The 24,990-nt window shown below is 42.9% G+C and overlaps 1 protein-coding gene across 2 annotated transcripts in view; it reads left to right on the top strand.

The window, feature by feature from the left end:
- The window catches only part of LOC143988268 (matrix metalloproteinase-23-like), a 48,231-nt gene extending 25,141 nt beyond the window's left edge, over positions 1 to 23,090 (top strand). For both annotated transcript variants that reach the window (XM_077487715.1, XM_077487714.1), the window contains 3 exons: positions 18,734 to 18,826; positions 18,929 to 19,049; positions 21,962 to 23,090. In XM_077487715.1, coding sequence (XP_077343841.1) covers positions 18,734 to 18,826; positions 18,929 to 19,049; positions 21,962 to 22,133 — 386 coding nt within the window. In that variant the 3' untranslated portion in view covers positions 22,134 to 23,090. The remainder of the gene's footprint in view (positions 1 to 18,733; positions 18,827 to 18,928; positions 19,050 to 21,961) is intronic.
- The last annotated feature ends 1,900 nt before the right edge of the window (positions 23,091 to 24,990 follow it).

Consider the following 24,990-nt stretch of genomic DNA (forward strand, 5'->3'; position numbering starts at 1 on the left):
CACGGATAAGTGGCACGGATGGGTGGCACGGATGGGCACTGATAGGTACCACAGATAGATGGGACTGATGGGCACTGATAGGTGGCACTGATAGGTGGCTCTGATAGGTGGCACTGCTGGGCACTGATGGGCGGCACTGCTGGGCACTGATGGGCGGCACTGCTGGGCACTGATGGGCGGCACTGGGGTGCAGCACCTGAGGCAGATTTTGGGTGGCACTGTGGGTGGCACTGCTGGGTGGCACTGTGGGTGGCACTGTGGGCACTGCTGGGTGGCACTGTGGGCACTGCTGGGTGGCACTGTGGGCACTATGGGCACTGCTGGGTGGCACTGACAGGGGGGCACTTACTTTATTTCAGGATGGCACTGCGGGTGGCAGGTGGGCACTGGCAGGGGGCAGGTGTCCTTTTAAATTGCTGGCCGTGATCGGGACTGATGTCCCGAACACGGCCGCCGGCGATCGGCTTTTTTTTTTTCTCCTCGCGCTGTCAGCGCGAGGAGGAATACTAGCCGATTACCGGCTCAGTTTTATCACATGATCAGCTGTCATTGGCTGACAGCTGATCACGTGATAAGGGGTCGGGATCGACCCCTTACACGGATCGCTGATCAGGCGAGTCTCACGGACTCGCCGATCACAGAGCGCGCCGCGCGCGCCCCTCAGGGGGCGCGCAGGCCGCTCGTAACCGGGACTACGTCAATAGACGTAGTCCCGAAAATGTGGGTCCGCGCTATTGCCGTCATTTTGCAATAGCGCGGATCCCAAGTGGTTAAAGAGGAAGTAAACCCTTCCAAACAACTTGGACCTATAGGTAAGCCTAGATTAAGGCTTACCTGTAGGTCCAAGCAATATCTCCTAAACCTATATGGTTTAGGAGATATTTGCCCGAAAATGGGCACCGCTGTCTACGGCGTAGACAGCGGCGCGCAGGCGCACTAAATGCGGCAAATCCAAGAATGGATTTGCCAAATTTGTCGACTCCCGTGCGCATGCACGGGAGTGACGTCATCGCGGCTTCGCCGTATGACAGCGGCGGAGCTGCGAGGCGCGACTCCCGTGCGCATGCGCGGGAGTGACGTCATCGCGGTTGCGCCGCTGTGATTCGTCGGAGCTGCGAGACGCCACAAGCAACATGGATGCGGCGGACTACAGGGGACAGCGGCGACTTCGCTGGCTCCTGTGTCAGGTAAGTGACACATAATGAGCTACTATGCGATGCATAGTAGTCCATTATGCTTTACCTTTGCAGGGAAAAAAAGAGGAAGTAAACCCATCAGGGTTTACTTCCTCTTTAAGTGGTTAAAAGAATCAAAGAAATTTTTTTTTTTAAACTGAATTTTCAGTCTTTTTTGATTAATAGCGCAAAAAATAAAAAACCCAGTGGTGATTCAATACCACCAAAAGAAAGCTCCATTTGTGTGAAAAAAAGGACAAAAATGTCATCTGGGTACAGTGTTGCATGACTGAGTAATTGTCATTCAAAATTGTGAGAGCACCAAAGGCTGAAAATTGGTCTGGTTAGGAAGGGGGTTTAAGTCCCCAGTGGTCAAGTGGTTAAACATGATAAACAAAGTAAAAACAAAATGCATTGGATTGGTTACAGTTACTGTATACAAAATACAAAGTCACCACATAGATGGTATATGAGATTCTCGTAGTTCTCCAACGCGTTTCAGAGTGTCAATATCTTTTTCTTCAGGGGTGTTATGAGGAAATCATGAATCTACAATATGTTGGTTGCAAAAGATCAGAAAACATGTATAACAGTCAACGATATAGTAGAAGATATTTATATTAAAAAAAGATATGTATTTAACCGGTTCCCGATATAACTGCGGCAGAATGGCTCCCCTGGGCGAGCCGTCGCAGCTGTACGTTGGCCCTTTAAGACACTGTAGGAGGCGGGCGCGCCTGCAACGTGTGACCGGAGCCGATGCGAGTGCCTGGCGGGCGCGATGACCACCAGGCACCCGCGATTACTTGTGACAGAGCGAGAACCGGGATCTGTGTGTAAACACACAAATCCCGGTACTCTCAGGGGAGAGGGGACAGATCATGTGTTCATACTAAGTATGAACAGCAATCTCTCTCCTCCCCTAGCCAGTCCCATCCCCCCACAGTTGGAACACATGTAGGGAACACAGTTAACGCTTTCCATGCCAATGACATTTATATAGCAATAAGTGTATTTTTATAGCACTGATCACTGTATAATTGTCAATGCTCCTAAAAATGTGTCAAAAGTGTCCGATCTGTCTGCCGCAATATCGCAGTCCCAATAACAATCACAGATCACAGCCATTACTAGTAAAAAAAATAATAATAAAAATTTCATAAATCTATCCCATATTTAGTAGACGCTATAACTTTTGCGCAAACCAAGCAATATACACTTATTGCAATTTTTTTTTCACCAAAAATATACATATCAGCCTAAACTGAGGAAAAAATTTGTTTTAAAAAAAAAAAATATGGCATATTTATTATAACAAAAAGTAAAAAATCAAATCTGGCAGGGGTATGCACTCAAACAATTGATATGCCTACCACTAACCCCAGCGCTCATAGGGTGCAGTCAACTTACTCCCACCTGGGGATGGTTCTTAATACTTAGCTGCCGTTATAAAATAAAACTTATCATGCACAGAAACAAAGGAATTGGTTAACCTGAAAATTCAAATACAACCACTAACAGCGCTAATACCACATCTCCATATACAAAAAATAGTTGTCTATACTGAGCATGTAGTACTTTCAAAAAACCAGCAAGTCTTTTGTCAGAATTTATGTCCATACACCAAATGTTAATGGCTGAGATCACACTCTATTCCTCATCAATGAATGCAGTCCTTCATATTCATATTCATACAATCTTCATAGATGTCTGGGTGTATATGGATATGGTCCTACACCTTCACCATGAACTGTTCCACCTCCGTGAATATGTATATAGATGGCTGCTTACCAGATTCCAGTCACTTTAGAGCCTATCTCCACTATGTGGAACTCCTCTGTCTGGTTCTGTGTGTCCCGCTGATTGGTAGTAGACATGCAAAAGATTCAAGGGGTCTCGTATAGTGTGATACCTTTTATTAGGATTAAATGAATTCCCTACCCCCCTTACATAATATGCTTACATTTAAAACAACTTAAAACCAGCTTATAACATTTGGGGTGTTAGTGGTGCCGTACGATCGTCTCACCGGTAGGCTGCAGATCTCATCCGACACAGTCTCCGTGTGTAGACCCGGGTCCTTGTCGGCTTTCACTCCCCCTCTTGCTCGTGTGACCACCGCCCTGACGCGTTTCGTGTTTTCACGTCTTCAGAGAGCGTGGTCACACGATATACTGAGCAATCTTATATAGTAATATGTATTTAAAAACAGGGCGTCGCTAACCTGCACAGTTGCGTCTGTCCCTCCCACCGTATTGAGCAGCAGTCAGCAGAGAGTGATCTCCCTGTCTTTCCCTTATGCCGCTCTACTTCCGGTTCAGATGTGACCGGCAGTGACGTCTACTTCCGGTTTCGATGTCACCGGAAGTATATGACTGCGTCGCTGCGTGTGGATAGACACTTAACATCCATCCTGCTGAGCTACAATTGTAGTCCAAGCTGGATAGGAATCAATTGGCTTCATCAATTGGCAGCAGTCAGCAGAGAGTGATCTCCCTGTCTGCCCCTTCTGCCGCTCTACTTCCGGTTCAGATGTGACCGGCAGTGACGTCTACTTCCGGTTCCGATGTCACCGGAAGTATATGACTGCGTCGCTGCGTGTGGATAGACACTTAACATCCATCCTGCTGAGCTACAATTGTAGTCTGAGTTGGATAGGAATCAATTGGCTTCATTCAAATAGTTACATTCATCAGTTCTACTCCATACATCATTACATTACTGCATAATGTTTAGTACATCATTACACTGCTGTACGTTTTTCCTCCTTGTTTTGATATAGTATACTTGTCAGTAGCTGTATATTTACATGCTACTGAACGTAATTTATATTGTACAGTAACAGTGTAGGAGTAATATGTATCTCCTAATGCATAGTAGTTACATGTAGGGAGTGTCTTATAAGCCTTGCCTATATGGGTAAATAAAAAATTATATATAAAACCATATATCAATCATATCTAGTGTCATATACTATGTGAACATAGCGGAACTGTTTAACAAAGATACCTATTACATTATGTATGCAAACACAATAAGGTATGGAAGTCCAAACAATAAATAAAAATACAAATGAATATCATGATAGAAATAAAAAAAGAAGAAGAAAAGAAAAACAGAGAAATAAGACTGAAAACGAGGATAAAAATAATGACAAAAATAAAATAAAATAAAAAATAAAAATAGAAATTAACCTTAAAAGTAAAAATACAAATAAATATAACTAAAAATAAAAATAAAAATAAATAAAAATGAAAATAAAAATAAAAATAAACATAAAAATAAATAGCAGTAAAAGTACAAATAAGGATGTAAATGTTTAGTTTATTTATTCTTATTTACATCCTTATTTGTACTTTTACTGCTTTTTATTTTTATGTTTATTTTTATATTTATTTTCATTTTCATTTTTATTTTTAGTTATATTTATTTGTATTTTTACTTTTAAGGTTAATTTTTATTTTTTATTTTATTTTATTTTTGTGATTATTTTTATCCTCGTTTTCAGTCTTATTTCTCTGTTTTTCTTTTCTTCTTCTTTTTTTATTTCTATCATGATATTCATTTGTATTTTTATTTATTGTTTGGACTTCCATACCTTATTGTGTTTGCATACATAATGTAATAGGTATCTTTGTTAAACAGTTCCGCTATGTTTACATAGTATATGACACTAGATATGATTGATATATGGTTTTATATATAATTTTTTATTTACCCATATAGGCAAGGCTTATAAGACACTCCCTACATGTAACTACTGTGCATTAGGAGATACATATTACTCCTACACTGTTACTGTACAATATAAATTACGTTCAGTAGCATGTAAATATACAGCTACTGACAAGTATACTATATCAAAACAAGGAGGAAAAACGTACAGCAGTGTAATGATGTACTAAACATTATGCAGTAATGTAATGATGTATGGAGTAGAACTGATGAATGTAACTATTTGAATGAAGCCAATTGATTCCTATCCAACTCAGACTACAATTGTAGCTCAGCAGGATGGATGTTAAGTGTCTATCCACACGCAGCGACGCAGTCATATACTTCCGGTGACATCGGAACCGGAAGTAGACGTCACTGCCGGTCACATCTGAACCGGAAGTAGAGCGGCAGAAGGGGCAGACAGGGAGATCACTCTCTGCTGACTGCTGTCAATTGATGAAGCCAATTGATTCCTATCCAGCTTGGACTACAATTGTAGCTCAGCAGGATGGATGTTAAGTGTCTATCCACACGCAGCGACGCAGTCATATACTTCCGGTGAAATCGAAACCGGAAGTAGACGTCACTGCCGGTCACATCTGAACTGGAAGTAGAGCGGCATAAGGGGAAGACAGGGAGATCACTCTCTGCTGACTGCTGCTCAATACGGTGGGAGGGACAGACGCAACTGTGCAGGTTAGCGACGCCCTGTTTTTAAATACATATTACTATATAAGATTGCTCAGTATATCGTGTGACCACGCTCTCTGAAGACGTGAAAACACGAAACGCGTCAGGGCGGTGGTCACACGAGCAAGAGGGGGAGTGAAAGCCGACAAGGACCCAGGTCTACACACGGAGACTGTGTCGGATGAGATCTGCAGCCTACCGGTGAGACGATCGTACGGCACCACTAACACCCCAAATGTTATAAGCTGGTTTTAAGTTGTTTTAAATGTAAGCATATTATGTAAGGGGGGTAGGGAATTAATTTAATCCTAATAAAAGGTATCACACTATACGAGACCCCTTGAATCTTTTGCATGTCTACTACCAATGTGAGAGCAATCAGCGGGACACACAGAACCAGACAGAGGAGTTCCACATAGTGGAGATAGGCTCTAAAGTGACTGGAATCTGGTAAGCAGCCATCTATATACATATTCACGGAGGTGGAACAGTTCATGGTGAAGGTGTAGGACCATATCCATATACACCCAGACATCTATGAAGATTGTATGAATATGAATATGAAGGACTGCATTCATTGATGAGGAATAGAGTGTGATCTCAGCCATTAACATTTGGTGTATGGACATAAATTCTGACAAAAGACTTGCTGGTTTTTTGAAAGTACTACATGCTCAGTATAGACAACTATTTTTTGTATATGGAGATGTGGTATTAGCGCTGTTAGTGGTTGTATTTGAATTTTCAGGTTAACCAAAAAGTAAAAAATATTGTGTTATTTTTTAAATTGTTGCTCTTCTGTTTATAGCGCAAAAAATAAAAAACGCAGAAGTGATCAAATACCACCAAAATAAAGCTCTATTTGTGAGAAAAAAAGGACATCAATTTTGTTTGGGTACAGCGTCGCACGACCGCGCAATTGTCGAAGCGACGCAGTGCCCTATCGCAAAAAATGGCCTGGTCATTGAGCAGCCAAATCTTCCGGGCTGAAGTGGTTGAGCAAACTCATATATATTGTGGTGGTATCACAAGTGAAACATTCCAATAGGGCTAGTTAAAAACAAAGAACATAGACAGAACTGTGTCTCCAAGGTTTTTCTGTTGAGAGTGGCTGATCATTGCAGCCTGCATTGGTATTGCACAGAAATAATGGAATTTAAGATACTTGTGTGTGTATAGATCACATTTTTGTAAATATTTTATTTTTATATAAAGTAGGGAGTGTACAGCTTATATAACAGCGTCAATTTGCTGTCCCCTCAAAATACCCCCAACACACAGCCATTATGTCTAAACAGCTGGCAACAAAAGTGAGTACACCACTGTGAAAATGTCCAACTTGGGGACCAAAGTGTCAATATTTTGTGTGGCCACCATTATTTTCCAGCACTGCCTTAACACTCTTGGGCATGGAGTTCACCAGAGCTTCACAGGTTGCCACTGGAGTCCTCCTCCATGAAGACATCACAGAGCTGGTGGATGTTAAAGACCTTGCGCTCTTCCACCTTCCGTTTGAGGATGCCCCACAGATTCTCAATAGGTTTTAGGTTTGGAGACATGCTTGGCCAGTCTATAACCTTTACTCTCAGCTTCTTTAGCAAGGCAATGGTTGTCTTGTGGATGTATTTGGGGTTGTTATGTTGGAATACTGCCCTGTGGCCCAGTCTCTGAAGAGAGGGGATCATGCTCTGCTTCAGTATGTCACAGTCTGTACACAAACTACTTTACATTGTAGCAAAGTGTAACTTCTTCAGTGTTGTCACATGAAAATATATAATAAAATGTTTACAAAAATGTGAGGGGTGTACTCACTTTTGTGAGATACTGTGTATATATATATATATATATATATATATATATATATATATATATATATATATATATATATATATATATATATATGTATATGAACAACTTGAATCTAACATGGTTTAAAACCCCATTAATTTTCATACTTATTACCTTTATTTACAAGGAGACATCCTCATCTTAGGCTTCAGTGTCTCGAGCTGTCCAAACGCCCCCTATAGGAGCCCAGCATTATTTAAATCTTAAATTCCATTATTTCTGTGCAATACCAATGCAGGCTGTCAAGATCAGCCACTCTCAACAGTTCCGTCTATTATATATAAAAGAATACTGCGCTAAGTAAACTGGTACAAAAAAGCAGCAGCTCAAAAGGTGAGATACACACATGTATAAAATAGTAGTTGGGACGGAGCTGCGCTGAAATTGGTATTGTGATACACAAAATACCACAGGAAATATACATATATCTGAAAATGACTCTACACACCAAAAATTGTGAAAGGTGTACAGAATGGAAAAGTGTATACTCCCCTTTCCGTAATTTTCCTTTCCTGATGCATCTCCGTGGCAGCACACACACTGGGTTGTGACTCCGCCCCCACAACCTGACAGGATAGGTTAACTATAAAAGATGAAGGAGAGGTACTCTGTAGCTATCATCTAATGAAGGGTGGGATGCTGTGTGCTGCCATGGAGATGCGTCAGGAAAGGAAAATTACGGAAAGGTGAGTATACAATTTTTCGGACGCATCATGGTAGCACACACACTGGTAAATAACTCGCCAGTCGGGGGGTGCAAGTAAAGTAGTGTAATTTATTTATGATATGGCTGTAGCATTAACCCGAATAACTGATCTGCCAAATTCAACTGTAGACAACTGAGCCGAATCTACCCTGTAAAGGGACATGAATGTATGCCTGGAAGACTAGGTTGCTGCCCTGCAGATTGTCTCTGGTGACACCCTGCAATATGCTGCCCAGGAGGTTGCCACTGCCTTTGTTGAATGAGCCCTGATGTCTCCAGGTATCGTCAGATTCTGAACATCGTAGGCTTTCTTCATGGTCTTAACTAGCCACGATGTGATGGTTCTAGATGAAGCCATTTGGCCTCTTCTTCCTCCATGAGGAATCACCAATAGATTCTCAGTCTTCCTAATATATACAGTAGCTGTCAGGTAGTTCTTAATGGTCGTCATAATGTCCAAAGCATGTGGTTGCCCTTGATCATCAGTAAATAAAGGAAGGTTGATTTCCTGATTGTAGTGAAAAGATGATGACACATTTGGAGTAAAGTGGTCTGATGGTTTCAGAACGACCCTGTCTGGGTAAAAGATCAAATAAGGTTCTAAGATCATTAACGCCTGAATCTCCAAAGGTCTTTTAGCTGACGTGGTGGCGATAAGAAATGTTAATTTCAATGTTAAGTTTCACAATGTGATCGAGTCAGCTGGATGAAAGGGTGAACCTGATAGAGTATTCAGCAGTACTGATAAATCCCATGTTGGAAATGTTGGTCTTCTTGGAGACCAAATCTTTACACAAGCTTTTATAAACTGGATTAGAAGAGGGTGTGATGCCCATTTGAACCCTATTTTTACAGATAAAGATGAAATCTGCACCTTAAGGGTGCTTGGACTGGGTCCCTTAGATAAACCTGTTTGCAAAAATTCCAAGATTTGCAAAACTTGAGGATGTAGTGGATCCCAGCCATACTGTTGAGCCATGATCGTGAATCTCTCCCATATCCTACTGTAAGTAATATTGGTTGAACATTTCCTTGCTTGAAGTAGTGTTGAAACAACTTCCTGAGAACAGCCTTGCTCTAGGAACTGAGCATGCCATTAGATGGAGTCTCTCTGGATGGAAGTACTGCCCCTGGTGAAGAAGATCCTGAGACAGTGGAAGAAGTAGTGGAGCTGAGTGGTAGCAGAGTCGTGAACCAAGGCCCCCTTAGGCCAGAACGGAATCACTGCTAATACTGAGGCTGGTGACCTCCTGAGCCTTGACAGGAAACTCGCTATTAGATGAGTTGGTGGTAATATGTATCCCAGACGAAAGTTCCATGGATGATCCAGGCAATCCATCCCTTCCGCAGATGGATATGCTGCCCTTGACAGGAACCTCTGGCATTTGGTCTTTGCCGGTGTCACAGCCAGATCTATTTCTGGAATCCCCCAAGTTTGAGTCAAGAGATGAAAAGTTTGATGGTTCAGAGACCATTCGTTGTTTGACAAGAACTCTCTGCTTAAAGAACTGACTAGTAAGTTCTGTTTTGCCGGAACATACACTGCCCGAAGATCTGTTTTGAATAACTGGGCCCATTCCAGGATGGGGCGAACTTCCTGTAGTAAGGTACTGCTCCTGGTACTCCCCTATTTCTAAATGTATGCTACCGCCACTTTGTTGTCCATCTGTATAAGGACACTTTTCCCCCTCGCGGAAGGGCCGAAAGCTATCAGGGCTTGAAGGGCTGCTCTGAGTTCGAGAACATTCGATATCATGCCCACCGCAATTGCCATTGACCCTGAACCGCCTGGTCCCAGTAGTGTGCTCCCCATCCTGTTTGACTGGCATCTTATGTAATTACCTCTGGTTCTGCGTGACCTATAGGTCTGTGTCTTTTAAGGTTGTCTGTATTCATCCATCACCAAACCGACTGTTTTCACTCTGCGGTGAATGGCAATCGGCTGGAGCATTGATACATTGTTCCACCGATTGAGAAATGAAGACTGCATCTCCCTCGTGTGCCATTGCACCATTGGACCATCGTAACAGTGGCCGACATTGAGCCTAATGTGCTCAGACAGACTCTTGCCGGAAGGAATGTTGCTGTCATTAAACTTCTTAGCTTCCGAATCAACGGGTCTATCTTCCCTTGAGGTTGGCTGACTCTGTTTGACAGAGTATTGAGTTCTGCCCCTAGAAAAATCATGTTTTATATAGGTTGAAGATTGCTTTTTTCCAGTTGATTAACCACCCGAAACTCTGGAGAGTGTTAATCAGTATCCCCCGATGGAGAATCAGCGTATCTTGACTGTTTGCTAGAAGCAAAATGTCGTCCAAATAGTGATAGAGGCTCAGGCCTTTCTCCCTTACAAATGCAATCACTGGAAGGAGAGTTTTTGTATAAGTCCTGGGAGCGGAGGAGATGCCGAACAGGGGGCATTGGACTTTAAAATGTCAATGATTGACTGCATATTGTAGGTATTTTTGAAATGCGTGGTGTATAGGCACATGTAGATAGGCATCCAATAAATCTACTGAGAGCATCCAGTCTCCTAAGTTTATGGCTAATAGGATTGATTGGAGGCTTTCCATTTTTAAGGCTTCGATCTGAATTTCTTTGTTGAGCCCTTTTAAGTTAATCACAGGGCGTAAGTCTCCCGTCTTCTTCTTTATTAAGAATAGGGGAAAGTAGTACCCCCTTCCTCTTTGAGGGGTTGGAACTTCCAAAATTGCCCCCTTGCTTTCCAAATCCGCCACATACTTGAGAAGTAGTTTCCTCTTGACTGGTGAAGAAGGAAGTCTGGTTGGCTGGAAATGGCCTTCGGGCACCCTGTCTAAAAACCTCCATTTGTGCCCATGTTTTATTGTGGACAGTGTCCAAGCATAGTTTATGTGATCCGTCCAGACCTGATCAAATTTTTTGAGCCTTGCTCCCACTTTCCCAGGCAAGACGGGTGTATCCTCAAAAGGACTTCTGGTTATCCCCTGACGTGGTGGTCTTGGATTTTTGAAGCCTCAAAAAAGAGGATTGTGGATTCTTCCATGTTCTTTTGAACTCTCATCCTGGCTTATACCATCTCGCTTCCCTATACCTCTCTGGAAGGTTGCGTTTGAAAGTAGGACCTTTCTGAGGTTTGGCCTTCTATCAGAGGGAATCAATCCCGATTTACCCCCTGTCACTTTGGAGATCGCCGAGTCCAGTTTTGAACCAAAAAGGTTGACTCCATCATAAGGAATCTTGCACCAGTTGGTCTTTGATGCTGGATCCGCCAGCCAAAGAGCTCTTCTAGCCATGACTGAAGCTAACATAGCCCTCGTAGAAGAACAAATTACATCTACTGAAGTCTCTACTACAAAATCGCCTGCCAGTTTCAGTTCTTGAAGGGAACTAGTTATTTTCTCTTGGTCCGCTCCTTCATGTATGGATTTTTCTATATTGGCAGACCATCCAACGATTGCCTTACTGACTGTGGCCGCTGCTACTGCTGGCCTACACACCCCTCCTGCTGTGCAGTAGGCTTTTTCCATATCCTGATTGATCTTCTGGTCCAGCATGTCTCAGAAGGTTACTGCATCTTCTATTGGAAGGGTAACATGTCTTATGAGTCGCATCAGGGAAGCGTCAAACACAGGAATTCACCTTCAATTCCTTCAATGGATCTAATTTGGCCAACCTGTTATTAAGGTTGGATCTCTTATCTGATCTTTCCCATTCATCCTTAATGAGATCCTCCAACTCCTCGATAAAGGGAAAAGACTTTGGCTCTTTTTAAATTAGGGAAGTATTTCCATACTTTGGGAGGAGCCTCCTCCGCTTCCTCCCATGCTATGGCCTCCTTTACTGATCTTATAAAGGATTCCACTAAGGCAAAGTCAAATCCTGTGGGCATCTCTGAATCTTCATTGTTAGAGGCTGAATCTGAATCAATGGGAGTATTATGAGATACAGCAGATGTGCTTGAGCCAGTCTTTTCTGGTTCAGGAGGTGATGATTCCGGAATAGATTCTCGTACAGATTCTCTGATAAGGTCAGATACTTCTCTTGCATCCGACTACTTCTGCCTGGTTGCTTCATTAAAGCATGCGGGGAAAGCTAATTTGGCTGGCAAAGCTGGAGATCTGCACACCCAGCAAACGTTTGCTGCAGGGCGGTTGTGATAGCTCCTTTCACAACGAGGAGAAGGAGACCTTCTGCGTGAGAGGCTACGCCACGAGCGACTGTGGTGAGAATGGCCGTGACCAGAGTGTCGATGGTGAGATAAAGACTTTGAGCGACTTCTCCCAGATCTGGAAGGGCTGTCAGAAAATCACAGCATTAGAAGGTCACACACGTTTTTCCTCTTCCATACTTACCAACATGCTGAGCACCTCTTACCTTATATGCTGAGGGTGGTCTGCTTGGGCAGTGGCCCCCTTGAAGATGCACAGAAAGTGCACAGAAAAGGGAATACCTGATGAGAAACAACAGTATAGCAAATTCAATGCAAGAAAAACAGAGTTGCAAATAACCAGGTAAAAACAATAAAGCAGCCTACCAGAGGGCAAAAATAGACAAAATAAACGATCCTTCTGAGCAGTCTGCAGCCATCAGCATAATTCAAACAAGCTGTGTGTAGAGTCATTTTCAGATATGTGTATATTTACATGTGGTATTTTGTTTATCACAATACCAGTTTCAGCGCAGCTCCTTTCCAACTACAGTTCCGTCTATTTTCTTTGTTTTTAACTAGCCCTATTGGAATGTTTCACTTGTGATACCACCACAATATACATTATGTTGCCTGAATACATATAATTTTTTTCATATAAATATATTATACTATATAGTTGACTGTTATACATGTTTTCTGATGCTTTGCAACCACTGTATTGTAGATTTATGATTGATTTCCTCATAAGACCCCTGAAGAAAGAGATATTGACACTCTGAAATGCGTCAGTAAACTACAAGAATCTCATATACCATCTATGTGGTTTGACTTTGTATTTTGCACACAGTCACTGTAACCATTCCAATGCATTTTGTTTTTGCTTTATCATGTTTAATAAATTATACTTTTTCAATAAATTAATTTATACTAGTGTATTTAAAGTCCACAGAGGACACCCTTTTCTGTCTAGTTAGTTTGGATGTGGCACTCCATAGGGACACAACCACCGATACAAATCATTGCCCAACTGAACTGTTAAATGGCTGGTATCGTAGCTGATCACATGTGCAGCACCATGACAACTGCAGAGCAAACAAAGGCTAAAATGGCAGTTTTCTTGGATGTAAAAAATTGTAGGGTTTAACTTTAGTTTTAAATTGTCCTTATAGTAGCTATGTTTTTTGTTCTTTTCCTTTTTGATTGTTTTGTGCTGTTTGAGCCAGGGAATGCCCAAACGCTCTGTATTTATTGTACAACTTTTTCAGAAAACCAATAAAAAGTATTAAAAAAATAAATTAAAAAAATGTCCTTATACCAAAAGAAAAGAAATAGTTCTAGAACTACTTAAAGTTTCATCCTCCTGCAGTCTTGTTGGGGAGAATTACAGAGTGAAAACTTTACAAACGTTCTCATACACCTTTTAACCACTTTCAGACCGGACCATTTTGCTGGTAAATGACCAGAGGTCTTTTTACACTTTGGCACTGCGCTGCTTTAACTGGTAATTGCGCGGTCATGCAATGTTGTACCCAAACAAAATTTGCGTCCTTTTCTTCCCACAAATAGAGCTTTCTTTTGATGGTATTTGATTGCCTCTGCGATTTTTATTTTTTGCGATATAAACGTAAAAAGACCGCAAATTTTGAAAAAAAATGATATTTTCTACTTTTTGTTATTAGAAAAATCCAATAAACTCAATTTTAGTCATACATTTAGGCCAAAATGTATTCAGCCACATGTCTTTGGTAAAAAAAAAGTCAATAATTGTATATTTATTGGTTTGCGCAAAAGTTGTCACATCTACAAACTAAGGTACGTTTTCTGGAATTTACGCAGCTTTTAGTTTACGACTGTCTATCTCATTTCTTGAGGTGCTAAAATGACAGGGCAGTACAAAACCCCCCCAAATGACCCCATTTTGGAAAGTAGACCCCCTAAGGAAATTGATAAGAGGCATGTTGAGCCCATTGAATATTTTATTTTTTTGCCTCAAGCGATTGAATAATGACAAAAAAAAAATTTTTTTTTTTTTTTTACACAAAGTTGTCACTAAATGATATATTGCTCACACATGCTATGGGCGTATGTGAAATGACACCCCAAAATAAATTCTGCTGCTTCTCCTGAGTACGGGGATACCACATATGTGGGACTTTTTGGGAGCCTAGCCGCGTACAGGGCCCCGAAAACCAAGCACCGCCTTCAGGCTTTCTAAGGGCGTAAATTTTTGATTTCACGCCTCACTACCTATTACAGTTTTGAAGGCCATAAAATGCCAAGATGGCACAAAACCCCCACAAATGACCCCATTTTAGAAAGTAGACACCCCAAGCTATTTGCTGAGAGGCATGTTGAGTCCATGGAATATTTTATATTTTGCCACAAGTTGCGGGAAAATTACAAACTTTTTTTTTTTTTTTTTTTTTTTCACAAAGTTGTCACTAAATGATATATTGCTCATGCATGCCATGGGCATATGTGAAATGACACCCCAAAATAAATTCTGCTGCTTCTCCTGAGTACGGGGATACCACATATGTGGGACTTTTTGGGAGCCTAGCCGCGTACGGGGCCCCGAAAACCAAGCACCGCCTTCAGGCTTTCTAAGGGCGTAATTTTTTGAGTTCACTTCTCACTACCTATTACAGTTTTGAAGGCCATAAAATGCCAAGATGGCACAAAACCCCCACAAATGACCCCATTTTAGAAAGTAGACACCCCAAGCTATTTGCTGAGAGGCATGTTGAGTCCATGGAATATTTTATATTTTGCCACAAGTTGCGGGAAAATTACAAACTTTTTTTTTTTTTCACAAAGTTGTCACTAAATGATATATTGCTCACGCATGCCATGGGCATATGTGAAATGACACCCCAAAATAAATTCTGCTGCTTCTCCTGAGTACGGGGATACCACATATGTGGGACTTTTTGGGAGCCTAGCCGCGTACGGGGCCCCAAAAACCAAGCACCGCCTTCAGGCTTTCTAAGGGCGTTACAGTTTTGAAGGCCATAAAATGCCAAGATGGCACAAACCCCCCCCCCCAAATGACCCCATTTTAGAAAGTAGACACCCCTAAATTTAGGGGTACACTAGTGAGACTAGGTAATAAATGGCGGGTGCCCTGAAACTATAAAAAAATAACTAACCAACCAGCGTCACCTGTAACAGTTATATGGTGATCACTGGTGAAAGGGTTAACTAGGGGGCAATCAGGGGGCTTTATGCGGTAGTATATGGGGGTCCCTGGCGCTATAAAAAGCTGCGGCGAACCTAAATACCTACCTGCCTAACTAGCGTCACCTGTGACACTAATACAGCGATCAGAAAAACGATCGCTTATTAGGCTGGGTTCACACTGGAGCGATGCGGGAACGCCACGAATGCGCGGCGGGTTCCCGCATCGCATGCCTCCCGGCGGCAGTTCACACTGCCCTATGCGAACTGCTGGGAGTGTCAGTGAAATGTTAATGACACCCCCAGATCAGTTCGCATATCGCAGTGCGATCTGCAAACTTGGATCGCATGGTGTGAACACCCATGCGATCCGATTCTGCTGCGGACCAAAAAAAGGGTCCCGTGCGAGTTTGCGGCGGGTGCGGCGGGTGCGACACGAATTCAGCCATACTATCTGTATAGCTGAACTCGAATCGCACAGAGATCGGATGTGATTTGCACTGCAGTGCGGTGCGAATCACATCCGTTCTCATAAACCGCTGCAATGTGAACCCAGCCTTAGTGACACTGGCGACGGGGGGTGATCACGGGGTTAAACCTTTATTGGGGGGGTTAGGGGGGTACCTTAGAACTAAAGGGGGCTAACCCTAACTGCCCTAACAGTTATTAGTCACAAATGACACCTGCCGGGTGATCAGGGGGTTAAACCTTTATTAGGTAATAAATGGCGGGTGCCCTGAAACTATAAAAAAATAACTAACCAACCAGCGTCACCTGTAACAGTTATATGGTGATCACTGGTGAAAGGGTTAACTAGGGGGCAATCAGGGGGCTTTATGCGGTAGTATATGGGGGTCCCTAGCGCTATAAAAAGCTGCGGCGAACCTAAATACCTACCTGCCTAACTAGCGTCACCTGTGACACTAATACGGCGATCAGAAAAATGATCGCTTATTAGGCTGGGTTCACACTGGAGCGATGCGGAAACGCCGCGAATCCGCGGCGGGTTCCCGCATCGCATGCCTCCCGGCGGCAGTTCACACTGCCCTATGCGAACTGCTGGGAGTGTCAGTGAAATGTTACTGACACCCCCAGATCAGTTCGCATATCGCAGTGCGATCTGCAAACTCGGATCGCATGGTGTGAACACCCATGCGATCCGATTCTGCTGCGGGCCAAAAAAAGGGTCCCGTGCGAATTTGCGGCGGGTGCGGCGGGTGTGGCGGGTGCGGCGGGTGCGGCGAATGGCTGAACTCGAATCGCACAGAGATCGGATGTGATTTGCACTGCAGTGCGGTGCGAATCACATTCGTTCTCATAAACCGCTGCAATGTGAACCCAGCCTTAGTGACACTGGCGACGGGGGGTGATCACGGGGTTAAACCTTTATTGGGGGGGTTAGGGGGGTACATTAGAACTAAAGGGGGCTAACCCTAACTGCCCTAACAGTTATTACAGTCACAAATGACACCAATGCAAAAAAAAAAAAAAAAAAAAAAAAAATGACATTGGTGTCACTGTGACTGGGGGGCAGGGGTAATTGGGGGGGTGATCGGGGGGTAAAGGGGGGGTGTGAGTGTGCCTGGCATGTTCTACTGTGTGTGGGATGTGTTGGTGCAACTCACTGATCCGCTCTCCTCCGTGTCGGAACGAAAAATACCGACACGGAGGAGAGAATACATCACTTCCTCTCCTGTGTTTACATTACAGGAGAGGAAGTGATGTCACCGGGGATTTCCATTCGTCGGGAGCGATCGCGAGGGGGTGGCCATGAATGAATGGCCGTCCCCTCGTCCGGGATCGCTCCCGAACGAAAACCGACCGCCGCAGGCACCGGGCGGGGGCCCGATCGGGCCCCCGACCCGCGGGAGGCAAAGCACGTACATGTACGTGCTTATGCCTGCCCGTGCCATTCTGCCGACGTACATCGGCGTGAGGCGGTCGGCAAGTGGTTAAACGCAGCTAGGAATTTCATACTGGAGACACTCTCCCACTGTTCATCAACCAATGGGTTTCTGCAATTATTGAAATTCAGAGAATGGAGGCCCTTACCTCCTCCCATCCACCAGGAAGAAAAATTGACAGAGAGAAAAGCAGGCTCTCTGTCTTGGCTGTAACCGGAGAAGCAGAACCTTAAAGTGGTGTTGCCCCCCAAAAAATAAAACTACTTAAAATTCTTAAAAAAAATCAAAAAATAAATAATTGGCAAAAAAAAAATTTTTTACTCACCTCTAAATACCGGTTGCTAGGGGGTCCCTCGTAGTCTGCCTTCTTCATTGCCCGGGCTGGTGACATCACTTCCCCTCGCGCCGCACATTCACCTGGGACCTGTCACGTGTCCCAGGTGACTGTACGGCGTATCACGGCGCCCTGCGCCGCTCGCGCATGCGCAGTGGGTGCCCGGCTGTGAAGCCACAGCCGGGTGCCCACAGTATGCATGACGGCGCCGCGAGCGGAGCGGAGAGCGAGGGGGGGGGCTTCGTTCCCCCGCATCGCTGGACCCTGGGGCAGGTAAGTGTCCGATTATTAAAAGCCAGCAGCTGCAGTATTTGTAGCTGCTGACTTTTAATTTTTTTTTTTTAGGGGGTACCCCACTTTAATAACTCTCCTCTGGCTGAAACAGGGAAATTAGGTTGCAGTGTGAATACAAATCTGAGACTATTTTGTGTATGAATGAGTTGCCAGGTTTTGACAAAGATCAATTTTAAAATCATGAATTTGAGAAGGTTGCAGATGCAACATCAAAAAAGAAGTTAGAATGATAACACCCGGTCATTTTAAATTAAAATATACTCCAACACAGACTTGCTAGTAATAGATCATCTTGCTTTATTTTGGGAAGTATCAGCAAAGCTCCCTGCCAAACAAAAAGAGACCTGTCAGTGGATTTGTTAGACATCTGGTAGAGTAAAGCTTTGTCAGTTAAAAAATGCTTTAAGACATTAGACAATTGTTGCGCCATCTGGCTAGTTATGGCGAGACTGGGAATAAAATCACATATATATTGTTGCAGTGCTAGGTCTTCCATTACCTCTGAACAAACAAGGGAAAGTTGATCTGTTGGAATGATTGTGGTCATTATTGTTTTCCCAATATAAGGCATGGAACCAGACTGGGTTCTCAATTTATAAACTTGCATTCAGAGAAGAAAAGTTTACATGATAATGCCAAAATCACCTATGTTAGGTCTATGCATACAGAAAAGCAGTTCTACATATTTTATGCATACAGAAAACACAATCCTATCCATGCAAGGTAAACTAAAACAAATCCTTTCTATATTTTTAGGCTGTGTGGCTGGATCTACATGTCAGCTACCACAAGTTCATAAAAAGTGTAGTATGCAGAAACCATGTTACCCAAACTGCCATGGCTGTAAAGGTGAGGAAATTGTAATGTTATGGGAAAGACTCCAAAAATTACAGATGAATAGCTTAAGTCTGTAATGGTGTCATACTGATTCTGACACTTATTTCCTTTAAGAAACACCTAATCAAAGAACTGCATCACTCAAGGTCAAAGTGAAGATGCTTTACATTCCCAAGGGTGAATCTGTTACCTTCAATTGTACCCATAACACACCCCAACCACGGCAGAGAATCAGGTTAGTGGTATTTTAAAAATGCTTGCATTTCACCAACACCAAATGGAGGTGGGTGGAGATGGATGAGACTAATAATGTTATTATAGCAAACTGATGCCCTCCATTACCCTACAGTAAAACTAAGGAAGTTACTGAAGTTCCTATATTATCATAACATATTTGGTAATACTTTTAAAAGCAGTTTTTACTTTAAACAGAGTTCTACTTTAAAGTTACCCATAGATATAAGATGATCATTGCCTGATCTGGCAAATATCATTGGGTACCAACAGTGTGTAAGCAGCCCTGATTTGCCACCAGCAACAGTCAGAGGTCTCACCCACCATCCCCCTACAACTGAAACAAGATTGGGTACACACACATCTGTAACACGGAAAAACTCTGACTGTTTAGGTTACTCATATTCTCCTGGCCTGAGGCCCTCCTCCAGAAATAAGGAATGTCCAGACATGCAGCCTTTTAATGTTCTTTACCACGACAGAGATATAATGTACAGTCCTTTACATCACGACCTTCACTTCCACATTCTCCATCCCGACATCCAAATTCTGCACAGTGCATCTCCAACACAAGCTTAGAATGGGCACCCACTCTTTCAAAGTCCTCACTGCAGGTCCCCCATAGGTGGGTTCTCCAAATTAGTTAGTATGGGCCTGCCCCAAAGGGTTCTCCTCAGGCTATAGGATTACTATGTTAGTATACCTGGGGTAGCCTATATAAGGCATACTAGCTCCACCCACTATACCCACCCAAGGAAGGTACCTCACTAAAAGGGGTACCAGTCCCCATTTACAAGTGACCCTACCCAGCTAGCCACTTGCTGCCCGCCCACCATCAAATGACAGCGGGCGGTGCAGCTCTCGTTCTGGGTGGATGTCATATGACGCCGCTCAGAATAACCGCTCTTGTGAGCCCCCGGGGGGCACGCAGGGTGGCGATCACGGCCACGCTGTGCTGCTAAGACAAGGAGCATCACCAATCTATGTAAAGAGCTGTGGCAGTGGCTCTTTAACCATGTGATCGGCTGTGTCCAATCACAGACGGTCATATGTAAACACGGAGATGCTGGTAATCGGTGCTCCTCGCTTCACACTGACAGAGTGTGAGGAGAGGAGAGCAGATCAGCGCCATCTCCTTACAGAGCACATCTAGACATGTAATCAGGGCACTGATGAAAAGTGCCCTGATTACAATAAAGCATCCACAGTGCCAGAAGTGAGTGCCCACCAGTGCCAGCAAACAGTGCCCACAAGTGCCAGCAATCAGTACCCATTAGTGATGCCAGTCAGTGCTGGCTATCACTGCTACCCATCACTGCTGCCCATCAATGCCACCCATTATTGCCCACCAGTGCTGCCTATCTGTGCCCATCAGTGGCACCTATTAGTGTCAATAAGTGCCGCCTCAACAGCGCCCATCAGTTAAGGAGAAGAATTACTTATTTACAAAATTTACTGACAGAAACTAAGAAAAACCTTTTTTTTTTTTCAGGAAAAGATAAAAAAAAACAGCAGTGATTAAATACCAGCAAAAGAAAGCTCTATTTCTGTGAAAAAAAATGATAAAAATTTCACGTGGTTACAGTATAGCAGGCATATGCAATTAGCGGACCTTCAGCTGTTGCCGAACTGCAAGTCCCATGAGGCATAGCAGGACTTTGACAGCCACAAGCATGACACCCAGAGGCAGAGGCATGATGGGACTTAGTAGTTTTGCAACAGCTGGAGGTCCGCTAATTGCATATCCCTGCAGTATAGCATGACCGTGCAATTGTCATTCAAATTGTGACAGCACTGAAAGCTGAAAAATTGCCTGGGCAGGAAGGGGGTGTAAGTGCCCAGTATTGAAGTAGTTAAAGTTGTGTGATTTCCATTGCAACTTTGATGCAACTTTGGATGAGCAACTATGATGCGACTTTGGCTGTTGACTGTTGCACAACTGTTACATTGATAACATTAAGATGTGACTTTCATGCAGGGGAGTTTACATTGCAGTCTGTGCCACTCAAGTCGCATGAAAGTCATGCAGGGACCTTTTTAAAGTAATTTTTTTTTTAAAATAACAAACATGTAACATTTACCTCCACTGTGCAGCTCGTTTTGCACAGAGTGGCCCCGAACCTGCTCTTCTGGGGTCCCTCAGTGGCTGTCTCTGCTTCCTCCCGCAGGTACGTCTCACATTCATGCGAGCTCCCTCGCATGGCGAGAAGCGGGCGCGCTCCCGTGATACAGCCGGCGGCTATAGCCGCCGGCGCTGTATCACAAGGCCCCGCCCCGGCGTGCTGCGTCATTGGATGTGATTGACAGCAGCGCGAGCCAATGGCTGCGCTGCTTTCAATCCATCCACTCCAGCCAATCAGCGGCCAGGCTGAGCAGCGAAGAGGATGGTGGGGGGCGAGCACGGGGTCAGGTAAGTAATACGGGGGGGACTGGGGGCGCCGGCAGTGTGAGATGTTTTTTCACCTTAATGCATAGAATGCATTAAGGTGAAAAAACATTTACCTTTACAACCCCTTTAATGCAAGGAATGTATTATGGTAAAAAAAAAAATCTTTTAGCTTTAGGATCACTTTAAGTTGCATAAATTTGAACCGATTCCATTGAAATACATGGGCTGCGCCTTGTCATGCAACTTTATGTCCAAAGCCACATTACAAGTCGCACAACTTAGTTCTGCTTTAATAAAATAGCTGTGTCTTTCAGAAATTGAGCCAAACAGGTATACCTAGTGCAAAGTCTAATCCCATTCACCCTAAATTATCAATTTTGTTTTTCATTATGTCAATCGCTTTTAAGCCAAAGGTCCTTTAAAACAACATAGTCAAATCAATTGATCGCTTAGTGCTACCTGTATTGCATTTCTGCATATTGTATTATGCACTATATCAACTTTCTCACTCTACTCCATTTTAGTTGGTTTAAAAATGGTTCCCGCCTTATCTCATCTACTCCTGGAATAACCATGAAGTCTTCTGCTAGTCTTGTCTTGCAAGCCCAAGAAAAGACCAAAGGACGTTATACATGTGTAATTCGCCAGGGAAGAAGGACCCTTGGTGGAAAGTCATGGAATCTTCGGGTTTTATAAAACTTGCACAGAAATGTGATTTTCTCTTTGAACTGTGACGTAAATCAGCAAAAAAGTTGAACTCCGACAAACAGCTAAATACACAGTTGAAACATGTAGAGGTATATATTTGGTGCCAGGGCTCATTTACGTGGGGACACCTGTACTGCATGAATGAATGCCTTGTTTATGTGGTTAGATCCACCTGAAGATGCATGCAGGCAGCCCATGTTTCTCTATGGGGGCCAGCAGCCGTATAGACACAGCCACTTCTAATGTAACAGGTGTGCAGGGGCAGGTGAGACAGTGTGTGTTTGGGCATGTGAATGAGTGCTTATACCAAGAATGTGTCATTTTATCTTTGCATTTGTGTGAACCATTCACCTTGCTGTTCATGAAAATAACTCTACTTCCCGATTTAGTAATGCTTTCTGTATCGGTGCCCTCTTCAATGCTTATTGACTCTCCAAAGACATGGCTGGAAATGGGAGGTGACATAGCAAGCTGCATTTCTTTACAAAGAAGATTAATTGCTTAATTATTTATTATGTATGTCACCTGTCTGTCAGTGCAGCATATAGAAAATGTGTATAAATCACAAGACAGACTATACAGAATTACACATTTTTGGCAGGTAAAGCAATAGCATGTACAGTATGGGGGAGATTTACAAAAACTGGTGCACACAGAATCTGATGCAGCTGTGTATAGTAACCAATCATCTCACTTCAGCTTGTTCAATTAAGCTTTCACAAACCTAGAAGCTGATTGGTTACCATGCACCACTGCACCAGATTCCGTGCGCGCCAGTTTTAGTAAATAGACCCCTATGTATTTCAGTTGTGTATATTCAGTAGGTGTTTGTCTGGAGTTTCACATTAAGCTATGCATACTTTTTATTTATCACTGAGTAAATATTTAGTTTTTATTGTGTAAGCAACCTGATTTGTTTCATTAAACTGATATCCCTACATTCAATTAGTGCAGTCTAATTACTGGCCAGAAGAAACTAAAATTTAAAGAATTTAATATTTGATTTTGTGACAGACTTTTCTTTCTCTTGCATCTGCTGCATTAAGTCTCATCAGTCAGCTGTGATAAATGATGTGTATTTATACATACAAACAGCATTTTTGTCTTTATGGCTAGCCACACAAAGACAGATGTCAGATTAGAAAACACTCAGTACACAGACTTTAAGCAGAGCTTGCAGAGTTTGAGGAGCATCATTGTGTCTTCTCTTTCACAAAAGTTTTACTGAATTTTGAAAGAATACAGTACAACCAGTATACATTTGAACAGTACAAAGTTGTAGTAATGCATGATACATATGATAACATATTTCTCAATGTGTCTTCAGAAACATGCGGTCATCACAGCTATACAGTTATGTCATCTAAATTAGGGCAGTGCACACTGGCAGGAGATCGATTAAAGACATTTCAGGACACAAGTGACACTGTATGGATAGTAAACACCTGACCTTTTGTGATGCAAAGTTTATTATAAAGACTCTTGTATTAAAAATGAATATGATATTATTTTATCCTCATCATAGCGAACACACCGGAGCTCATTCCTAGTGTATATAAAGCACATGGAGCAGTGGTTGGGGTCATCCATATGCGGTAGTTACTGTAGAGGTTATAACTGCACTGTAACTGCTATGCGTATACTGATCTTAAAAAAAAAAAAAAAAAAACGATGAAAATAGATTCTGTAAAACGAAAAAAAAAAAAATTCCAGTACCAGACCGAGGAACACCATGGGGGTTATTTACTAAAGGAAAATCCACTTTGCACTGAAAGTGCTCTTGGAAGTAAAGTCGTTGTAGATCCGAGGGGGACATGCAAGGAAATTAAAAAACAGCATTTTAGCTTGCACATGATTGGATGATAAAATCAGCAGAGCTTCCTCTCATTTCAGCTCTACCCCTTAGATTTAGAGCGACTGCACTTTCAGTGCAAAGTGGATTCGCCTTTCGTAAATAACCCCCCATGTTTCCATACTTAGGCTAGAAAAGCTCTGAAGCCTGGGGGAATTGGTATGAGACGAAATATACAACCGATTTTATTCCACGTCCCAGACTGCTGCCCTCTGTGCCACCCCACCCACTAAGGAGATCGGAGGTATCTAATCCAGGGGTTCCATACTTTTTGAAAGTGAAGTTGTTTGTCCCGGAGGAGTCTAGACACTTTTTCCATTAATCATGATCCAAGAGATTTTGTGTTGGACTAACGCAAGGGTAATCACAGGGGATTTCCATGCTCGCACTATGGTAATGTTAGAAAGATAAAGAATGCAAGGGTTCTGAGATGTTTTGGTAACTCACTTGATAGGTCATAAAATAATGCCATCTTAACATTTTTGGGGATATTCAGTCCGGACACTGAGTATATCAAAAAATGTAATATTCTGGTCCAGAACCATTGAACTTTCGGGCAGGTCCACCAAATATAAAAAACATATTGTCCTCCTGCCCACACCCCTTGAAACAAAAGGGTGTGGCATCAGGGTAGATCTTAGCTAACCGTGCCAGAACAAGATACCATTGGGACAATACTTTACAATTAAAATTAGAAGAAAATGAGTTTAACCTTAAACTACATAGAGGGTTCTTTACTATAAGCGTGGCAAGGATGTGGAATTCCCTTCTACAGGAGGTGGTATCAGTGGGGAGCATCGATATATATTTTTTTTAAAACTATTCGATAAGCACCTGAACAACCTCAACATACAGGGATATACAATGTAATACTGACATGTAATCACACACATAGGAGGTTATTTACTAAAGGCAAATCCACTTTGCACTACAAGTGCACTGAAAGTGCAGTCGCTGTAGATCTGAGGGGGACATGCAAGGGCAAATAAAAAA

Source organism: Lithobates pipiens, unplaced genomic scaffold (assembly GCF_037356315.1).
Source record: "Lithobates pipiens isolate NorthernLeopardFrog02 unplaced genomic scaffold, aLitPip1_a1.2 Scaffold_18, whole genome shotgun sequence".
Lineage (NCBI taxonomy): Eukaryota > Metazoa > Chordata > Amphibia > Anura > Ranidae > Lithobates > Lithobates pipiens.